Raw genomic sequence first — 22,767 nt, forward strand, 5'->3', positions numbered from 1 at the left:
TGGCTTTGGAGTCCAAGTGCAACCGTATTCCTTTGGGTTGGAGGACCTCAGGCGGGATACTTAACCCTCACCAAGACTCAGTGTGCTATCTGGAAAATGGGGCCAACAATAGCCACTTGGATGCCTAATGATGATGACTAACCAAGGCCTGGACCTGGGCCTGGTATATGGCAGGTGAGGACCTATCATAGTAGCATTGCTACAAATTCTCTAGCCAGGAATGGGGCGATGGGGGTGAAGGGAGGAGTAGCCCAGAGCCCCAAGCTCCACTTACACCAGAAGTCCACTTGCTGGAAGCTTTTAGGCATGATGAGGTCACGCTTCCCCTTCAGTTTCTTGGGCTCAACTTCCATGGCCGAGGAGTCCGGTCTCCTAGAGCTGGCCAGGGCAGAGGCCCGAAAAGAAAGCAAAGAAGTCATCAGAGAGGGAGAGCCCAGTAAGGACAAAAGTTGGGGACCTCGCCAGGAGACCGAGAAGATGTGGGGTGGGCAGAGGAGTCCCAGCCGGTCTGCTGTTCAGTGCAGGAGGTGGTGGAAAAACTGGAAGATTGAGATGCGAGCACGGACCTCCCTAGGCCACTGCTTGAATTTTTCTAGAGCCTGCACCCAGGAGCTGCCGGGAGCAGGGTTAGGGAAGGTGGGCAAGGAGTGAGAACGTTTCCCAGGGTTCCCAACCAACCCAGCCCAGGCACCTTCCACTCCCACTTCTCCCTCTCCAGTTCCCACACAAGGGCCTCACCAGGGCTGGCCATACTCCTGGTCTCGGAGTGGTGAGCAGACCTCTGTCTTCACCACCGTCACCATATCCCCCACGGCTGCATTGGTCTGGGCCAAGCACTCCTTCATGTTCTCGGTCATTCTGTCCTGGGACGCAGGAGGTGGGACCAGCACAGGAAGAGGATCAAAGAAATAGGGGAAGAAGGGTGAGTGGCGGAGAGGGCAAGTGGGGGTCTTGCGGAGTCTGATTACCCTCCCTGCCATCCCCAGAGGAAGCGCTTGAGAACACAGACAACAAAAACAGCTGTAGCCCGGCCAAGAGGAAATGCCATTTCCATCCCGGGCTGGTCCTGGGGACGACTGGAGCCATCAGCCCCATGGGGTCAGGGGCCTAGGGCAGCCCAGGCCAGGAGGCCGCACTGGGAAGCACAGCCTGGACCCCCAGACCAAAGGGCAAAGGGCAGGAGGATCCCATATGAACCTGGGCGCAAAACTGCAAAGGGGAGAAGAGAGGGAACAACTCAAGCCCAACTGGGGCCAAGGGGTAGTGGGTGGACTGAATGGGCCCTCAGAGCCTGGCAGGGCAGCCCCTCACCCTGGGACTGTGGGGAGCGCAGCCAGGCCCCTTTGTCAGCTCAGAGCAGGTACAGGCAGGGCCTGGGGGCACTGGCGAGGGCCAGCCAGGGCGCCAGCCCCACCCCACTCTCTCTAGGGGACACTCCCCAGCCCGCCGCTTACCGCCCTCCACCACTGCGCCGGGCTTCAGCCCCTCCCTCGGCACCCCGGGATCCTCATGCCAAGCCCGGGGACACTCTTCGGGGCCAGGGTGGCACGCAGCTGGGGCTGGGACCGCGCTGGGCCCCGGGACTGGGCGAACGGCGTGTGTGACTCACTACCCGGGGCCCCGCTGGCCACACCCCTGCTCCTCGGCTAATCAGCCCCCTGCCCCCCACCGGGGCCCCAAAGCCGGCGGCGGCGGCGACTGGGAGGGGTGTGGGGAAATGTGACGGCCTGCCCCCTCCTCCGAGCCGGCGGGGCCAGGGGCGCGCGGTGGGGAAGGGGAGGGCTGCCCGGGCCGTGCCGCGCCGCCCCCTGCCCCGTGGCCGCCCAGTCTCGGGCCGGTGTGCGCTGCGGCCGGGGCAGGAGCGGGCCGGCTCTCCCACTCTCGCCAGCCTTCCCGGCGGGGAGCTCCCTGCCCGGCCCGCCCGGCCCTGCCCAGCGCCCGCCCCCCGCCCGCCGGGCCCGGCATTCCTTGCGGGGGCATGTGGCTTCTTGCCGGCCCCGGGGGCACGCAGTTGGCTGGCTGCCGGGAGGGGGGCACGCGGGGAGCGGGAGGAAGCGGGCTCCCGGGCGGGGCGGCGGGAGGGGGCGCCGCTGGGGGCCGCTCCCGGCTGGGCGGTGGACCCATTCCAGGGCCTCCCACGGGGCCCGGCGCGCATTCGGCCCAGGGGGCGCCTGGGCTGGGCGACAGCGCCAAGGAGGCCGGGCGGGTGTCCCCAGCCTCTGAGCTGCCTTGGCGTGGCGGCGACAACGGGGCCTGCGCTGCCACCGGTGCAGACACCGGGCACCCGCTCGCTCAGCCGCGGCCGGCCGCACCTGCACGGTCCGGGGCAGGACCGGGGTGCCTGCCACTCTCCTGCCTTCTGGCTGCGTTATGCCAGGGGCTCCCCCTCTGGGTACTCCGCCGACCTCACGGCCTGTGGGATGGCCCCCTGCGACCTCTGAGGGCACAGGAATTGGGACCTAGAAGATGTCAAGCGACTTGCCCAAGGTCATGCAGACCACGCCCAATGGCTGCTCAGTAAATTGGAAACTCAGTAAATTGGAAACCCCCAGATTCAAGTGTTTCAGGTTGGCCTCGCCATGCAGTATCCTTGTCCAGTCCTCTTACCGAACAATCGCTGGGATCACCCTTAAGTGGGTTCAGGCCCCAGCTCACAAGTTCTGCAGCCAGGTGGGAGCAAGGCCCTATGGATTTGTGAAGGATCCCTGAACACCCACTGCCCTGAGGCGCTCTCACTGGGATGGGCAGTACCCCCTACCATACATCCTGGGGCGCAGCTTCAGCGGTTAGGTGCCTGGGCACTGGACAGGCACTGCCTGAGTTCAAATCGCACTGACGGGCGGTGTCATCCTGGGCAGGTGTTACGGTCACCACCCCCCTTCATACGTTGAAGCCCTCAGCCCCAGTGTATCTGTATTTGCAGATGGCGCTGTGAGGAGGTGATCAAGATTAACTGAGGTCATAAGGGTTAGGTGCCCTTATAAGGAGAGGAAGAGACACCAGGGCCCTCTCCACCATGAGGACACATCCAGAAGGCAGCCATCCACAAGGCGGAGTGCCACAACCAGGAACGAATAGGCTGGCATTCTGATCTTGGACTTCTCAGGCTCTAAAACTGTGAGAAATAAATGGCTGTTGTTTAAGCGCCTCCGTCTACGGTATTTTGTCATGGCAGCCTGAGATGACTAATACAGCAGGTTATCTAACTTCTCTGTGTTCTCATTTCTTCATCTAGAAAATGTGGCTAATAATAGATTCTATCACAGACATAGCTGTATTCCGTGGACGCAGACGAGTGTGGAGGGGCCAGGCACAGTCTCTGTACATCCCACTAAAGAATGCTGATCAGGAAGATGAGTGCTAGTGACATCATTAAGGGGTGGCTTTGAATTCTCTCCATTGGCTTGGATTTATTTTTTTTTTTAAGTCAGTGATTTGAAAACTCTGAGGCTTTATTGGAATGGACTGCTGAGGACTGCTTTTCATGGCGCTCCCTTGCTCTGGCCCCTCTGCCCTCCACAAGCCCCACCTGTATGCCATTCTCCATCCTGCCATGGGGCCTGTGAACTTGCTGCGTCCTTGCCTGCAGAACACCTGGGGAACTCCTGCCCAGACTTCAGACCTCACTGCCCCCCTCCAACTGCCACCAAAAACACGCCTCTCCTAGCCCCATGTCACACTTCATGGCAGTGTGACATGTGTAACCATCTATTGTTAGCAGGATTACTTGATTAATATCTGTTTCCCTTAAGAGATTGTAAGCTCCCCAAGGGCAGGGTGCAGGCCACCATTGAACTGCCAGCACCTGTAACAGTGCCTGGCACCAGGGCCAAGACTAGCGAAAGACAAGCCAGGCACTAGGAGGCTTTCACTCTCAGGGTCACACGCTTGCAGGACTGGCACCTGAGAGTGAAGACCTCTTTCAATTTTGCACGCTGAAAACCTTGCTTGGCTGACTCTCTGCCTTGCCCAGCACACAGCATATCCTCAGTAAATATTCACCAAATGTCCCCCTTCATATCTCACTGGCCCCTCTGATATGTCCCACTCGTCCCATTGGGAATCTCAATTCTGAAAGAGACCTCAGCAGGAAAAACAGCGTGGGGGGTTGATTCCCTATGGAGCTCTCTTCCAGTGATCTCCGCCAGGCAGAGCAGGTAGTGAGAGATGCTGACAGGGTGGGCACTGAAGGGTGCAGAGGTGCACTGTGGGGTAGGATGAAATTAGACTTATGAGGCTCAGAGCCTGATTCTGACGATCAGTTGAGGAGGATAAGCTGTGTGGCCATGGCACGTCACTTACACTCTCTAGGGCCTTAGTGTCTTCCTTTGCAAAATGGAAATACTGATACTTGACAGGTGGAGGTGGTCTCCATTAGGAATAAATGAGGAGGGCACAGAGGGATGTGGGAAGAGTTTGGAAGGAGAATAGGCAATAGTAAGAGAATAAAGGACAGAGGGTAAGAGAGGGAGAGAAGAGAGGAGAGGAGGGAGAAAAGAGAAGATGGGGAGGGGAAGGGAGATTGAAAGAGAAGGACCGAGGCATCCAAACATTTTCCTGTCTTAAATCATTCCCAGCAAATCACCCCCTGTGGGCAAAGCATTACTTTGTATCTCAAAGTAGAGACATCTATGGGACATTTGTTTTTATGTCCTCTCTCTCACATCCCACCTTCACCACACGAAAGACTTGCAATGTTTTATAAAACAAACACATACTAAACGGTACAGTTAAGAAACAACCAGAGATAGTGTCAGAGGCCTCATGGAGAAAGAGGGGTGTTGGTTATGCCAGGAATCTGTTGTAAAAGGGTTAGTGATTGAGTTCTTCATTCAACTCTGAGCCTCCTGGCAGCCAAAGCATAAAGGGAAACAAAATGAGTTACCGAGTTCTTGTTATCTGACACCTATTTATTGACTATATGCACAAATAATTTCTGTCTACTCGGAGCTGGCTGTCTGGAGAACCAGGATCGAGCCTCAAAGGACTGATGTGCATTCCAACTCTTAAGTGGTCCATAGACCTCTCTACTTTGAAATAGACAGATTTCTGTGCTTGTGATAAAGGACACAGGGACAGGGAGGGAGAAGATGGGATGTGGCAGGACCAAATGAACTCCCACTGGGGAGAGAGAGAGGGAGAACATGGGCTGGTGTCCTTCATTGAGTCCACCTTAGCAGATACTCTAAGGCCTGGCCCAGGTAAAGCCCCCGTAGCCCTTCCTGAAGATTGCTCTAGTCCTACCTGCCCAGCAAAAGGCTTGGGGGAAGGGTGGTCGGCAGGCCTCATGGAGGATTCCAAGCTGCTGGCAATGCTCCCTCTCAGCTGGCTCCTCTAAGTCTGCACATGCAGAGATTAGGCTTGTTGCAAACCCAGCAGTGAGCTGCAAACCCAAAAGGAGGGGGCAGAATGCAGCCCAGGAGCCTGCAGCTCTGTTTTCATCCTTGGCAGGGTGCCAGGATCCTGGAATGCCCAGGAGCCAGTGTAGCCAGGGGACTGGGGATCTGTGCCCACTTGGTTTCCCTAGAGGCTGGCACCATGAGAATCTAGAAGTTTCACTCTGGTACCTACCACAGCATCTATGTTGTCCCCATTGATATCAAAAGGACATGAGGTTAAGTTGCTGGCCCAAGCCACATGCTGACCTTGACTTGGGCTAGGAATCCCAAGCCCTGGGTCTCAGTTCTGGCTGTGCCGTCAATTTTTTAGGTGACCCGGATAAAGTTCCTGCCTTGCCCTCAGTTTCTCTTTCCTGTAAAATAAAAGGTCCAACTCATAGTCCTTAACAGTAAACCATGTGTGAGGTGGGCAAGGGCTTGGAATTATTATAGGGAGTTATTGAATTTATATTCTCAGCAAGCATGCCTATAGAGAACATAAATTATATGCCTCGAACTTATAAGACAGATTTGCAAATGAATACTTTTGTGATGAACACAAAAGACAAATGTATTTAAAAGTGTTATTGAACTCATGGAAACCTTATGTCACCATGTATTTTGTTAATCAATTGACACCAGCACAGCCACTCACAAACTGTGTAACCTTGAGAAAATGCATTAACCACACCTGCCAGGTTTCCCCATCTGTCCAGTGGGACTGATATCAGAACCTATCTCACAGGGCTGTTTTACACAGCATAATGCCTGACCTATCATAATTACTCTATAATCATTAATTTTATTAATATTTAAAAGTATAATAGACATCAGACGTGCATATGGTGGTGAATTTTTTTTTTTATTTTAGATGGAGTCTCGCTCTGTCGATCAAGCTAGAGTGCAATGGCATGATCTCGGCTCACTGCAACTTCCACCTCCTGGGTTCAAGCGATTCTCCTGTCTCAGCCTCCCGAGTAGCTGGGATTACAGGCGCGCCTGCCACCACACCTGGCTAATTTTTTGTATTCTTTTAGTAGAGACAGGGTTTCACCATGTTGGCCAGACTGGTCCTGTCTCGAACTCCTGACCTCAGGTGAGCTGCCCTGGGATCTATGCTGGGATTACAGGCGTGAGCTACCACGCCCAGCCAAAAAATTTTTGACATTAGAAGAGGGCCTTTACAAGCAGTGAATACCCCTAATAAACACTTTTTATAAATATATGCTCTAAAGATGCTTACCCCAATAGAAAAAAAAATGGATAAAAACACGAACAAGCATTCTGCAAAGACCAATAAATGGCTAATATGCTTTAAGGAAAACCAAGAAGATATTAATACTCAAATAAATATAAATTAAAACAAATATCATTTCTCCTCTATTAAACTGGTAAAGATGAAAAATACTGATGTTATTCAGAGTTGGCAAGAGTGTGGAGGAAATTAGTACTTCATATCCCACTGGTTGGAGTGTAAATTGGTGTAACCTTTCTGGAGCGTAATTTGGCACATGTATCAAAAGCCTCAAAGTGAGTAAACCCTTTGTACGAGCAAGCCCACAACCAGGAATGTATCCTAAGGACGCATTTATATTGCGTGCAAAGATTTACCTACAAAGCTATCCTCTGCAATATTATTTTTAATAGCAAAAAATAGGAAATAATTTAAACCTCCAAAACGGGAGAAATTGCTATCCTATGTCACAATGAAATACAATGAAATATTAGAATACAATGATTAGACAGCAATTAGCAATGCTGAAGAGGAATATTTATTTACGTGAAAACACATGTTCAACATATTGCTAAATGAAAATGCAAGTTATTATGTGAAAGACGCCAACCTGAAAAGGCTACATACTGTATGATTCCAACTATATGACATCCTGGAAAAGGCAAAATCATGAAGGCTGTAAAAAGATCAGTGGTTGGCAGGGGTTGTGGGGAGAGAGGGACAAATAGGTGGAATATAGAGGATTTTTAGGCAGTAAAATTACTCTGTATATACTACAATGGAAGGTACACGTCATTGTACATTTGCCAAGATCCACAGAAGGTGGATCCACAACACCATGAGTGAACCCTAATGTAAACTATGCACTTTGGTTGATAATGATGTGTCAGTGGAGGTTGATCAGTTATAACAAATATTTCACTTTGGTGTGGGATGTTACTAATAGGGGAAGCTAGATGTGTGTGGGGGCAGGGTGTATGGGGAACTCTAGTTTCTGCTCAGTTTTGCTGTGAACCTAAAACCGTTCTGAAAACCAAGAATTTTGTTAATGAAAGCTATGAAAAGATAGATACAAAGTAGTTCCATTACAATACTTTTTTATTTTAATTTGCCACCCTACACAGGTGTACAAAATCATTCCACTTAAAGTCTATACATAATGATGCAGATCTGTACATATGGGTCTGGGAGGATATATTTTAAGATATCACTAGTGGCTAGTTCAGGAAGAGGGTTGTGTATTTCTGTTTTCTTCTTTTTGCTTCTGAAAAATAGTTGCTTAAATATTCTTTAGAGGACCTGTTCATAATCATTTAGTTTAGAAACTGCTAAAGAAGATAATTCCAGTGACCTTTTACCCACTTGTCATTAGATGCTGAGATCCTGCCAATCGGTTAGGAGAAAGGAGGAATCCAGATTAGAGACTGAGTATCCGGCATACAAGTGGCGCTTGATGCATATTTGATAAATGAATGAATCAATGAATCAATCAATCAGTAAGGACCCCCATATTTCTACCTTGAAGCATACCTGTTTTTATTTTTGTTTATGATTCCCATTTTGGTAGATCTTGTCTACTAAAAAGACTGCATGCATTAGGTAATAATTCATTCATCTTCCTGGTTCTTCGTATACATACAGGGTACATGATAAGCAGGGTTAACACACTGGTTAGCGGCCATCACCCCAAGCAAAAGCAAAGAAATTTGACATGTTTGTTCACTTGTCCTACCTGATCATAGGATACTGTACAATATTCACTAAGCTTCATGTTTAAAAAAATAATTCAGTGGACAGAATACTATGCAGAAATGAGAACAGACAAACTACAACTACATGCTATAATCTGGATGAGTGATAATGCCAAGAAAAGAAAGGAGACCCCCAAAGTGTACAGACTTATACTGTATGATTCAATTTAAATAAAGTTACCAAAAAAAAAAAAAAAAAAAAAAAAACCCAACAAGGCACAAGTATGGTGTTAGAGGTGAAGTTTGTGGTTATTCTTGGGAATAACTGGAAAAAGGCAGGAAAGGGAGTTCTAAGATGCCGGTCATGTTCTATTTCTTCATCTGGGTGCTCGTCCCATGGGTGTAATAACTTTGTGGAAATAAACTCAGCCAGCTTTTATAATATGTGCACTTTTCTGAATGTATGTCTGTTAATAAACATAAAGAAAAACCATCGGCTGGGGCCCTAAGGGCAGGGAACTCCCATATGGGGACCTCTAACCTGTCCAGTCCCTGATTTTGCAGCCACAGGAACTAAGGTCCAGCCAGTGGAGGCTCCTGCTGGGGTCATGGAAAATGAGGTTTCAAGCTTTTACCCACAGGGCAGTCGCCACTAAGCATCACCGGTATAGCTAGCCAGGGCCGGTGGAACACATGCTCCCAAGGCGGTCCCTCCTGCAGAACTTTTTGTTTTTCTGTTTTGTTTGTTTTTGTTTTTTGAGGTGGTGTTTCTCTCTTGTTGCCCAGGCTGGAGTACAGTGGCCTGATCTCAGCTTGTTGCAACCTCCACCTCCCAGGTTCAAGCTGTTCTCCTGCCTCAGCCTCCCAAGTAGCTGGGATTACAGACATGTGCCACCACGCCCAGCTAATTTTTGTGTTTTCAGTAGAGAGAGTGTTTCATCATGTTGGCCAGGCTGGTCTTGAACTCCTGACCTCAGGTGATCCACCTGCCTCGGCCTCCTAAAGTGCTGGGATTACAGGCATGAGCTACTGCGCCCGGCCAGAACTTTTTAAAGGTGGCCTGTTGACTCCACCCTTGGTAAGCTTTGGAGAAGCAGTGTAAAGATTCATGATCGTGGAGAAGGTGGTCAAGGGTGGTACCGGGTTTTATGTGTTTGCTTCTCACAGTGGATACTGCTGGTGGCTTCTATGGCATCCGTTACCTCATTATTCCCCACTGGAAGTTGGACTTTGTTCAGGTGCCACACCTCCCTTACAGGGCCTATTGAGTGAGATTCAGAGACACCAAGCATTTGTCCAACACCAGGGCTGGGCTCAGGTTCATCTAAGCCAATTCTAGCAATGCCACCTCCCTCCCCAGTGACTGGAGGAACCTAGCCTTGAATCAGCACATGACATTTCCCTCCAAGGTCAGATATTTGACTTATTTTGGCCAAATCAAAGGGAAGGGAAGAGCTTTTATTTCATGACTTGAAGATGAAAGTACGCAGTCATTGTTGCAAATGGGAGCCACGTCCTGCAGAGGACCCCAGCAGGAAGCATCTTCAGCATGCAGCGAGTTCATCAGAGCGGGGGGACAGGGTGGTAGGACAAGAAACACACATTCATTGGCACCCTGGTATCTGAGGGGAATTGGTTCCAGGACCCTCTCTGATACCAAAGTCCTGGATAAAATAGCATAGTATTTGCAAATGACCTTTGGACATCCTCCTATATACTTTAAATCATCTCTAGATTATGTATAATGCCCCATACAATGTTAATGTTATGTAAATCACTGCTGTACTGTATTGTTTAGGGAATAATGACAAGGATAAAGTCTGTTGTGCCATGGCTGGTTGAATCCATGGATGACCATGGATAGGAGAGGTCGACTATATTTGGTCTTTGTCCCTGGTTCCTGGCTAATAAAAGAGCTCCTAAAACCCTTGGAATTTCCTGGGTTATAGGAGTGTCTTTGGTGCTGCATAAGGAGCCCCACCAGGTCATACCTGAGTTTATGTTAATGAGATGACTGAGGGTGGGATCCCCCAGATAGCTTCAGGATGAGGCTGAGTCACCAGAAAGAACACATGATTGGAAGGTTGGAAGTCCCACCCACTGGCCTCTGGTGAGGAGAAGAGGGGCTGGAGACGAAGCTCTGTGAAGACTCTTGAAGGAGATTTAGAAAACTTCTGGATTAGTGAACACAGCAAGGTGCTGGGAGGGTGGAGGTCCAGAGAGAGAACATGGAAGCTCTAGGTCCCTTCCTCCACACCTTACCCTGTGCAGCTCTTCCATCTGGCCATTCCTGAGCTGAATCCTTTATGTAAACCAGTAGCAGTAAGTAAAGCACTTTCCTGAGCTTTGTGAGATGTTCAAGTGGATTATCACACCTGAGGAAGGGGTTTGTAGGAGCCCTGGATTTATGTTGGTCAGAGGTACAAGTCACCGGGGACTTATGACCAGTGTCTGAATTGAGGGCAGTCTTGTGCAACTGAGCCCTTATCTTGCGGGGTCTGCACCAGCTCTAGATAGATAGTTGCAGAATTGAATTGAATTGAATTGTTGGACACCCAGTTGGGTTGGAAAATCCAAGAAGGGGCTGGTGTTGGGAACCATCTCAGAGACAGAAACTGTAACTGACATGGTTGAGGTGCTGAAGCAATAGGTCCTGAAATTCCCGCTACCTCTGCACTTCCTCTTAAACTGCTTTATTGCCTGGGCCTGTCTGCAACAGGGTTTCTGTCACCTGCAGCCATGAGCCATCCTCAGTGGGACACTGCCCTATCAAAGGGGCAGATCCCATCTATCCTCAGGCCCGTTCCAGCTGGGCCCAGCACTCTGCCTGTGCCTCTGTAAAGCATCTGCCTTGATGGTGTCTCGGCCTACAAAGGGGCAAACAGGGTGGGGCCACAGCGTCTCACCACCAGCCACCCCTCTCCCTTAAGCCCAAGATCTGCACTGAAGTGACATCCTGGGCATTCTCTCCAAAGCATTGCTGGTGGAAGTGTAAACTAGTAGCACCAGGGAGAGCAATTTGGCACTGGGGACCTTTTAAAAAATCCACATAACCGGCTGGGCACAGTGGCTCACGCCTGTAATCCCAGCACTTTGGGAGGCCAAGGTGGGTGAATCACCTGAATTCAAGGAGTTGAAGACCAGCCTGGCCAACATGGCGAAACCTTGTCTCCATTAAAAATACAACAGTTAGCGGGGCGTGGTGGTGGGTGCCTGTAATTCCAGCTACTCAGGAGGCTGAGGTGCAAGAATTGCTTGAAACCAGGAGGTGGAGGTTGCAGTGAGCCTAGATTGCACCATTGCACTTGAGCCTGGCTGACAGAGCAAAACCCCGTCTCCGAAAAAAAAAAAAAAAAAAAAGCCCATAACCTTCAATCCTACAACTTCTAGGAATTTCTCCAAGACATCTGTGCAACAGTATTCCTTGCAGCACTGTCTGGGATAGCAAAAGACTGGAAACAACCAATGTACCCATGGAGGGGGATGGGGCGGTTAGTTAAATAACACCACACAGCACAGCCACACAACAGAGAGTGAGCGGTTTCAAAGAAGGAAGCCATGGAACAAAACTAACCTCCTCCTCCACGGCTGCCACCCTGCTCTAAGCCACTACTCCCTCTTCCTGGAATGGCTTCAGAGACAGCCTGACTCATGTCCCTCCTTCCACTCTACCCCTACTGTCCATTCCCCACCCACAGTCAGGGTGTACCTGTTATAACATAAGGCAGACCAAGTACCCCCTTCCCTCCACTCAAAACCCCCCACGGTGCCCATCTCATGCAGTGAAACACAAAAGCTCCTCAGCAGTGTGCCAGCCTGACACAGTCTGTTCCACTCCCTCTGAGATTTCCTCCCTTCCCACTCCCCACCCCTCATCACAGCCACAGGGGCTACCTTGCTCTGCCTCCAACAGGAGCCTCAGCACTGGCTGTTCCCTCTGTGTGGGATGCTCTTCCCCCTTATACCCATGTGGCTTGCTCCCCGACTCCCTCTAAGCATTCACTCAATGTTACTTTCTCTGGCTTTCCTATATAAAACTGCAACCCCCTGATGCTTGCTACCACTTCTTCCTTGCTGAATTTTTTTGTTTTTTTGTTTTTTTTTTGAGACAGTTTTACTCTGTCACTAGGCTGGAGTGCAGTGGCATGATCTCAGCTCACTGCAACCTCTGCCTCCCAGGTTCAAGTGATTCTCCTGCCTCAGCCTTCCTAGTAGCTGGGATTAGAGGTGCCCACCATTATGCCTAGCTAATTTTTGTATTTTTAGTAGAGACGGGGCTTCGCCATGTTGGCCAGGTTGGTCTCCAATTCCTGACCTCAGGTGATTTGCCTGCCTCAGCCTCCCAAATTGCTGGGATTACAGGCATGAGCCACCACACCTGGCCCCTTGCTTTATTTTTCTCCAGAGTGCATGTCACCACCAAACTTAGGTAACACTTCTGTTTGCCTCCCCAACTAGAATGTCAACTCCAGGAAGGCAGAGATATTTCTCTGTTTTGTTCACTGGTGTATCCCCTGCAACTAGAACACTGCCTGGTACAAGGTAGGCACACGATAAACATTTGTCGAATGAATTACTCATTTGGTGGTGAAACAAAACCAAAGCTAGGAAGAGAACATGTCATCGGAGAGACAGCAGAAAATGGTGGTTAAGAACATGGACTCTGGTGCTGGGCTGCCTGGATTCAACTTCCAGCTGCATTATTCACCATCTGTGTGACCCTGGGGAGTTCCTTAACGTCTCTGGGCCTGGGGATATCAAAACCCATTTATGCCTAGTGTTCCATTATTGGAAAGCTAAGCACATGGGAGTTATTTACATCCTACTGCTCAAGGTCATTGCCAAGGTCTGACTGCAAAACTTCAAAAACTTGCAACCTCAGGCATAAATGGGTTAACAGCACCTTCTTGGTAAGGTTATGAGAAATAAATGAGTTAACATTTGTAATACACTTGGAACAGTATCTGGCACAAAGCCAGTAAGCTATATGTGTGTTATATAAAACAAACAAGCCCCAGCTGCCTAAAGTGTTAAAGGACATACACATTTAGATGTGCTCATATATTCTCAGAACAACTCTAGGCTGTGGCAGTTGCTCCTCGACTGAGGGCTAGAGGAGGAGAGGTACTTACTTCTTTCTGAATTTTATACCAGATGCATGCATTTCTGATTTTAAAAATATACTAGTGATGTCTAGGGGTTATTAATTGTCGAGGTTGGGTGATAGGTATGTGGGAGTTTATTATACTTTCCTATCTACTTTTTTGCACAATAAAAAGTAACAAATACTTATCAGTATTACTAGAATTAAAATACAAGTCCCAGGTTGCCCCTCCCCTACCCCAAGCATGTCAGTGATTTGGGGTGAGGCAGGCACAGGGGGCTCCTCCCAACCACTGCTGTTCCTGTGGAAGAGGGTCCTGAAGTCCTAACAGTTCCCTGAGGCCAACCTGCTCCAGAACTCCAAGCACCAGCCACAGCCAAATAAGAATTGAGGGGAAGGGGGTGTGGCCTGTAGAGGACCAGGGTCAGGCTGCTAGGAGTGCAGTCTCTGGGCTGAAGCCACACTTTCAGATGGCAAAGTGGCAGCTAGGAAGATCATGACTGAAAGAGGCCTGGATGTGTAGATTCCTCCAAGGAGAATCAGAGCTGTCCTGCACTGACCACTTGCCAGGTGCTGGAGACCCAGTGTGTCCTCGTCTAGCCAGCTCCTTACCCCCATGATGTAGTGAGAAAGCCAGAGAGTGTAAGTGATCTCCCCGCACACCACACCTGTGGCTCTTAGTGGGCAGGGCTGGGATTCCAACCTGGGTAGAACTGAAAGGATGCCCGGAGATGCCCTGACCCAAGCCCCGCCTTTCTAGACAAGGAAAGTGAGACCCAGAGAGGAAGAAACCTCAAGGCCTCCGGAGGAGGCAGAAGGAGACAGGAACCCACTGCCAGCCACTCGGTGCAGGCAGCCCCTACCCTTCTCCTGGACATTGTGCAAGGCCCTCATACCTACACTCCTCCCAATTTGTGGAGTTGGGGGTCTCTATTTGGGGACGTAGAACCTGAGGAAACACCATGAGGTTCTTTTTCTGTGTTTTGGTTGCAAGGAAAGGGGTCCCCCAGTATGGACCATAAGACCTGGAGGGGAAGGCTTGTAGACAGAGGGGCTGCAGGGGCATAAGGGGTCCAGGGAACCTGACCACAGCCCCCAGCCCCTACTCCATCAACCTTTACTTCTCCCCCATCCCCTTCTCCTCCCTCCCTCCCTGTTTCATCCTGCCCAGCTGTTCTCACTGGTTGTGTATTTGCCCAATCTTGCCCAGAATCTCAGAATTAAAGACACCTCAACAGTCATCTAAATCCTTGCTTCTCAAGGTATGGTCTGTGGACTGGCACCCTCGGCATCTCCTGAAACTTGTTTGAAATGCAGAATCCTGAGTTCTGCACCGCAGTCCTCCTAAATCAGTTGGCCTAAGGCGATTTGCCCAGGTGATCTGTACACACATTGAAGTTAGAGATGCACTAGTCTAAATCACAAGATGCTTGAAACCACAGTATACATCATCCTGAAGCATGCATGAGCACCTCCAGCAACAGGGAACTCACTGTCAGGCAGCCAGCTCACCATTCTATTAGACAAGTATGGCACGTGTGTGTGTGTGTGTGTGTGGTGTGTAAAATGAGGGAGGCAGTCTTCCTTGGGTCTTAAGCATCCCTAAACATCCTTGCTGAGTATATCCACCTGGAAGGCCTCGCTATCCTCTGACTCTGAGCCATTTCTGCTGCTAGTGATATAGGTAATTAAGTTGGCCAAGGACATGTTGGTGTGAACACTGTGCAACTGCTCACTCCCTGGAGAAGAGAAACTTACTTGTTTATGGCTTGCTGCAAAAGCTGCTGAGCCCTCAGCCCTGAGTTCTGGTGCAACACAGCCCACTGTGTGAATAGTTACCATCTGGGCCACCTTATGCGACTTGAGAGTAGGGTAATCCCTACTGATGATCCTGATGTTTGCCGTGCTGTGAGTAATAAACTGCCTTGCTGATCCATTGACTCTTGGCCACTTTTGGCACCTATACTATGAGACCCAGGGTTCTTCGCGATTGTGATAGTGTGTGCGTGTGTGTGTGTACGTGTGTGTCATTAGTGGTCATTACTGAGAATTAAGAACCTTCTCAGGTGTTCATGGAAAGACTCATACACGTAAGCTCCAAAAAGACCTTGACTTAAAAGAATTCAAAGGGTATCTGACCTTTCTTGAGCACCTACTTTGTGCCAGGCTTTGTGCAAGTGAATTCCATTTTTGTGTAATCTCACTTAATCCTCTCTATAACCCTGCAGGGTGAATTATATCCCCTTCCTACATTTGATGAAATTGAAGCTGAGTGCAGCTCAGTCTCACAAGAGTAACAAAGAATATGAATGAGTTGGGCTGAACAATAAAGAAGTAAACAAAGAATGAGATGATTTCAGAGAATAATACCTGTGAATTCAAAGTGATGTGATCACTAGTGATTATAATCCCTGTATGTCAAGCTTGCCAAAAAAAACGGGCATACTCGGGCTTCTCTGGCTGACCCGGCAAGCTAAACACAGAGGAGGCACTGTGGAGCCATGACACTTGACCAGGAAGGTAAGTGCAGCTCAGAAGGCAGAAGTCCTCCAGGAAGGAGGTGGAAGGGGCGTGGATGTGGCTGATGCCCAGCTCTGTGTCAGGTGTTTTACATATGCTGTAAAGCATATCTGTTCACTCACTCTTCTGCATTCACATCCTACCAAGTGCCAGGCACTGTCCTAGGTGCTAGGAACCATGGGTGAACAAGGTCGCCACCCTCATGGGGCTTGCAGCCCAGTTAGAATGTTTATGCATTTGCCTGCTGGCATCCAGGCCCCCTGGTGTCCCTGGGGAGCCCCCATCTCCAATGCTCCACTCCATGGGTAAGAGTGCCCCCGAGGACTGACCAACCAGTGCTCATATCTGCAGGCCAGCCACAGTGATTGGTGTGAGGATACAGGGTCTAGCCAATTTGTGAGCTACAATTCTGGGGCTTTGGGGGACTCTACTGGAAAGAGAAGGGCTCTTTCATTGCAGGGATTGTTGGAAAGATAGAAGTGCAAATCTGCCGTGTGCAGGGGCACAGCCAGCCACCGTGCCACCTCATACAACAGCCTGCCCGTGAATGGAGCCACAACTAAGAAAGCAGAGCAGGATGGACAGAACAAGTCCTCATGACAGTGTGAGTCCCTGGATCCAAATGTACCTGAAACTCTCAAGATTCTTCCAGAGCTTCTGCTGAGCCCATAAATTCCATTTTTTGACTATTCTTGTTTGACTTGAGTTTCAGTCAGTTCGTATTTAGTCCTGTTCACAACCTAGTAAGCACAGTTTTACTTTGTTTTCCAGATAGGAATGGAGGCTCAGAGAGGTTAAGTGGCTTGAACAAGGCTGCACAGCAGCTGTCTGGAATCTGTGCAATTCAAAGCCCACACCCTTTTCTCTACTCCCAGGTGGCAGTGCAGCGTGGCGGGGAGACAGGCTGCAATGGGAGGGGCCTTCCACGGCAGGGAGTGAAGGGCCCATTAACTAGAAGAAAAGCTTGCTCCCTCCTAGGCAGGCCTGCAGAGAGGCAACGGCAGAAAGGAAGCACAGGCTGCAAACTGGTGACTGTTCTTTTTTTCCATTTGTATTTTTGCCAACTTCGAAGAAACAGAAGATTCCATGTAAAAACGTGGATGTTCAGCTTTTCTGGGAAATCCGAAGGGCTGGCAACACCACACGGGCAGTCGCACGTGGCAACGATTCGCTGGAGCTGGGTGGTGGCCCTGCTCAGACGGGCAAGGGCAAGGCACTCACTCTCCAGGTCTCCAGTCAGCCTGTCATTCACATGTGCCCCCCGCCTGGGTTGGGCATCTGAGTGTGCGGCCTGCGTGGCAGAGACCACAGTGCTGTGCAGATGCCACCTCCTGAGAACCCAGCCTTAGAGGAGATGAGGGTGCTGGGCTGGCGATTCACCAGCTTCCCAGCCCCTCCCATTCTGGCTGCTCCCAAATCCCCAGCACCCAGAATGGTTCCCGGCACCGGCAGGGCTCAATATATATTTGATGAATGGATGAAGAAAATGGGAGGGCGTCAGTTGGAGATTTCCAAGAGTACCCCATCAGCAGCCCTGTAAACCCACTCACAAGGGGCATGGGAGAGGCAAGGAGGGCAGGAACAAGGGCAGCCCTGCAGTCCACTGGCAAGAGGCAGCTTGGTGAAGAAGCTGGGAACATGGGCCCTGGAACAAGACTCCCTAGATGAGAATCCCAGCTCTATGACTTACTATGTGATCTGGAGAAGTTATTTCACCTTCCGTGCCTTCAGTTACCCCTGCCCTCCGCCATATAAAATGGAGATGAGAGTGAAATTGGGTTGTTGTGAGTGAAGTTATAAGCAGCCAATAAATAACTGTTACTCCAACCTCGTCCACTGAGGCACAGACCTTGGATAAATCCCTTTCCCTCTCTGAGCCTCAGTTTACCCATCTGCACAATGAGGCCGTTGGGATTTTCTTTTAGGATCTGCTGGTTCTGGCATTCTGTGACTATGAAAACTCAGGGTCATGCAAACTCCAGAAGCTGGGCCCCCAAGAAGCATCCAAGCAGGTCTCAGGGGTCTCTCTGCCAAGCCATTCCCACCATCGAGGTCAAAACAGACCCAAAGGACCATCACGGTGAAACCATTCATTCAAAATCCCTTTAGATTTAGCCCAAGTTCCAGCCTCAGGATCTGCTGTGGCTCATTTACCCCAAATCATGATAACCCAAAGGCACAGGGACGTGGCTGGAAGGAGCCAGCCCTCGTGGCTGTCCTGAGGAGGGCCCTCCCAAGAGCCTGCAAGAGGGGCTCACCACAGCCCTCATGGTGGCTGGCGCCCTGGCAGCCAGCTGGCAGAGCCGTTTCCATTTCTCTCGCACGCCCCCAGATGGGAAATGATTCATGAAAACCAAGAAGGTAAAATTAGCCTAAAGGCTGCCGAGTAATTTATGCAGCCAACAGCCCCAGGAGGGAGGGGAGGCCCGCACTGCCAGCTCAGGCTGGCCTCCCAGGGGCTGGCAGAGCGCAGCCTGGCCATCTGGAGCCTCTGTCTCTGGGGTCTTCTATTTCTGGACTCAGCTTCCCAGGCTGTTGGCAAGGCTTCTGGCGCTTTCCCTGACCTTACCCTGGCCCACTCACCAGACTTAAAGGATGCTGGATACACTCCACTGAGGACCCGCGGGGTGCTGGGGAGTCACACACATCCACCCGTTCTATCCTCACCTCAATCTCAGGAGGAAAGTTTCAGATCCCCCATCTTTCAGTTGCAGAAACTGAGTGAGGCTCAGAGGGGTTAAGTGGGTAGTCAAGGGTAAGTGGCAAAGCCAGGATTCAAACCTGGATCTCATGAACTCTGTGAACTGTGCCTTCCCGGCACGCTGGCTGCTGGCTGCCAAACCTCAGGTTCTCCACGGGGTGAGGGGCGTGGATCCTGGCAAGCCCCAACACACCCTGTCATGTGCCTTTCACAATCTCAGGACCATCCAGTACCAGAAACTGACCCGCAACTCCAAGCCCAGTTGTCCCAATAGACAGTCTTCAATATCCCAATCTCTTAAATAGGGGCCGAGGAAGTATTGGTCTGCAGCCCCTCCTTATGGGAGGGACAGAATAACAGGTTTCAGCAAGCTCCATGGTCTCGCTTTACATGGTGGTGCACCAAGGCCCAGAGAGGAAAAGGGACTTACTCAAAGCCACAGAGCAAACATGTGGTTGAGCCTAGGCTAGAACTGAGTCCTCCTGCAGAGATCCTGCTGTCAGAGCTATTTACGAAGAGTGCAAATCTGAGTGGAGTTGGGGGAATTCCCTACGATCGGGGCAGCTGAGGTGAGAGTTACTTCCTGGGACCACCGGGTACCCCCCGATCCTCAAGCACCTGCTCCCACTTTTGGGACACACAGGGGCCACATGAGCAGCAGAGGAGGCTCCTCAGAAGGCAGTAGGTGAGGCACACTGGAATCCTGCTCCATGCCTGCAGGACCTTGGCCAAGACCTTGGTTAAAGATGGGCTCATTATCGAAAGAAATGAAATCAAAATGAAAAATGTGCGCGTTTGAATCACCCAGTAGGCTGGGAGTGATCCATAGGAACTTGAAGGCTCAGCACGCATCCTGACCCAGAGCCTGTCTTCAGATCCTCTGGCTCCCCTGGTTTTGCCCAGAGGAAGACCAAGACCAGTCACAGGTGACACACACAGCTACCCATGGAGAGGGAATTTGCCTCTGTCCCCCGGGGGCATGCAGCTGAGCTCCAGTGTGGACAGCTGGGAGCAGTACCACCCACTCCTTGGGACACAGTCCAGAGCATCCCAGTTCAGGCACCGTCTCCCCAGAGTGACTGCAATGCCAGGGCCCAAGCCCTGAGCTCAGCACTTCCAAATATCACTACATTGACCTCCCCATCAGTGCTGAAGGACAGGTGAGAAAACCGACATGCAGAGAGCTTGAGTTGCTGGCCCAAAGCTTTCCATTCATTCAGAGATCATTTATTCGACACATTTACCAAGCACCTGCCATGTGTCAGGCATGGTGCCAGGAGTGAGAAAGGCGCATTGCCACCTTAGTGACCCCCTGGCCATCAGAGGCTTTATAGCATAGTGGCTCCCACACATCCTCTGAAGCTATACTGCCATGATTCAAATCTCAGCTTCCTCCAATATGATCTTCGGAAGTCACTTAGCTTCCTTGTGCCTCAGTTTCCTCAGCTGTATCTACTTCATGTTGCTACCCTGAGGATTAAGTGAAATGTCACAGATAGTGCCTGCCACATAAGTGCTCAGTAAATATGAGCAGTTATTGCTGAGCCAGAACCCAAAGCCTGTGTCCCTCTGACTCTTAAAACTAGGCCAGGTCAGTTTCTTCGGTGTGACCCAGCCTAAAAATGGGTCCAATGACGGCTGCTCACCTGCTTCCCTGGGAGAAGCACTGGAGCCCCCAGGGCTGCTGCAACCCCTGCCCACACCACAGAACGGGTGTAGAGAGCAAGTCCTCACCCCAGACGGGTAGATGGGCCTCAGCTGAAGCAGCCACCCTCTGGTGCCAGCCCCCTCTAGGTACCCAGAGGGTCCAGGGCTGGTGTGGGGAAGGGCAGGGCCTGGGGCAAGCCATGGTGCTTCTTGCCTCTTAGGAAATAATCCCAAACATCTGTGCTCACTGAATACACATGCGACGACTGCCCAGAGGGCAGGAGGCCAAGCTGTGTGGCCGGGAACCTTTTGCCAAGACCGTCACATTAGGTCGTCTCATGAAAAAAAACCGGACAGGGAACCAGATGGCCTGGCTACCATTCCCAGCCCTGCCAGTGGCGACCTATGTGGCTTTGGAAGAGTCACATAACCTCCTGGAGCCTCAGTTTCTGCATTTGTGAAATGACCTTGGCCAGGTTGCCTGTTTTTCACAGGGTGGCTGCAAGGAGCTGCTTAGGCAGCAGCATATGTGTGGTTTGGAGCCTCAAAGGGGGGTGTGAGGAAAAGAGCAAACAGACCATGCTTTCCAGCACTAAATAAATCATCAGCTGCACCGATTTGCCCCTAGGGCTGCGAGACAAACCCTGACCTGGACCAGCCAGTGTAGCCCAGAGCTGTCCCGGGACTCTCAGGGGAAAGGCTGGCCCCAGGCTGCTTTCTTCTCCTGCCCACCCTGCAGGCCAAGGGAGATCAAATCTGCAGCCACAACGAACCTCATTGACAGTCGGTAAACCTGCCTGAAGGATGGGGTTACGGTACCAGGCTCCTGGCCACCTGTGTCGAGCAAGGGGTCAGGGTGACCTTCTTCCTTCCCCATAGGCTCTGGTCCAGACCCTTCAGGGCCAAGCCGGGATGAAATCCGATCACCCACTGCATTCCCAGGCAGCAGCCTCCACCGGGATGTCAGTGGACAGCGAGACAAAGCCGTCACCAAGGCGGGAGCCATGCAGGTTGCCCTCTGGGAGCGTAGGCCGCCTGCCCACGGAGGCGGGATCCAGGGCTCATTTACAGAAGACACCCCAGAAGAGTAACATTACTGGGCATTTCCTGTGTGTCTGCCCAGCACATGGTAAACACTTCACATGTGTTAGCTCACTCGGTCCTCAGTAGTGCCAGGATGTAGGTGCTGCTGTTATCTCTATTGGACAGAGAATAGAACTAAGGCACAGAGAGGTTATGTGGCATTCCCAGAGTGCCCAGTTGGTAAGGGGCTGATCCAGGACTTGAACTGAGGCATTACGACTCCAGAGCTCACTTCCTACAACAGCTGCCCAAGAGAGGGGTCACCCAAAGCCATGCCTTTGAATGAGGGCAGAAAACCCTGAATGTGAAGAAGAGAAGGCTCCAGGGGCCGCAGCCACTGTTTTCAACTCTCTGAGGGCTAGCAGGGGCCAGGAGAGCTGACTCTGGCTCTAAAAAGGAGAACCAGCAATAGTGAAGGACTCACAGGGAAACATTTGGTTCTATGCAGTCTCAACATCCAGATTTTAAACACTGTACAATAAACTTTAAAAAATGCAAAAGGTTCCCCAGACCCAGCAGTAGCTGCCCTAGATATGTGCAAGGAGGCACTAGAATAAAATCAGAATTTACCCAAACGTCAGTGGTGGGGGGATGGTTAAATAACGATCCTTTCTAAAACCTACTGTGTGACTAGATTTCCTAGATACAATGTTAAGTGAGAAAAGCAATTTGCAGAATAATCTGTACTACATGAAACCATTTGTTTAAACACATACACACACACCCACACACGCTGCAGTGGTACGTATTCCTATAAATTATGTGTGTTAACCTATAGAAAAAGATCTAGAAGGATATATACCAGAGTCATGACCGTGATGGTCAACCCTAAAGAGAAATCTGGAATGTTGTGATCATCAAGAAAGACTTTAGCTTATTTGTTAATGTTTGATTTTTTTCCCAAGTAAAATGTATTTGTATATTCCTTACATAATTGAAATGTAGTAAAACAAAAATGAAAAGATCCAATGAGCTGCCTTGGGAACCAGTGGGCTACCAGTCCCTGGAGGCATGCCAGCAGCTCTGCTGGGGTGGAGGGAATTAGAGGCAATTTTAACACCACAAAGTATCTAAAGGGGTGAACAACCGTTCTGAACCTTGGCCGCCCCAGCAGGGAAATCAGAGCAAAAGCCCTTACTCTCTCTACTCGCATCAAGAGTTGCTATAAGGAAGCACGGAGCATCAGACCCTGCAGAAGGGAGAGGCTGGAGTTGTGGATCTTCCGTGTAACTCAAGAAGAAATGGGCCGGGCAGTCACAGGTGCACAGGCCAGCTCTTCAGAGTCCACCTGCCCCCGGCCTTCTTCCCCCAGTGACTCCCAGCCCATTCAGTTTCAGCAGCTCCCAGCCCTGGCCAATTGTGACCAGCTTCAGGGATGCTTCAGGGATAAAGGCTATGTCCTTAAAAGG

General features: G+C 50.6%; 1 protein-coding gene across 2 annotated transcripts in view; it reads right to left on the reverse strand.

Annotated features, from left to right (window-relative positions):
* The window catches only part of PRDM11 (PR/SET domain 11), an 87,433-nt gene that overhangs the window by 52,245 nt on the left and 12,421 nt on the right, over window positions 1–22,767 (reverse strand). Inside the window, exons 1-2 of one of the 2 annotated variants that reach the window (XM_023215784.1) lie at window positions 739–857; window positions 275–378 (exon numbers count right to left, since the gene is read on the reverse strand). In XM_023215784.1, coding sequence (XP_023071552.1) covers window positions 275–378; window positions 739–857 — 223 coding nt within the window. Of the gene's footprint in view, window positions 1–274; window positions 379–738; window positions 864–22,767 lie in introns of those variants that run through there. The other variant, XM_023215786.1, reaches the window with a different exon arrangement.

This window comes from Piliocolobus tephrosceles, chromosome 13 (assembly GCF_002776525.5).
Source record: "Piliocolobus tephrosceles isolate RC106 chromosome 13, ASM277652v3, whole genome shotgun sequence".
Lineage (NCBI taxonomy): Eukaryota > Metazoa > Chordata > Mammalia > Primates > Cercopithecidae > Piliocolobus > Piliocolobus tephrosceles.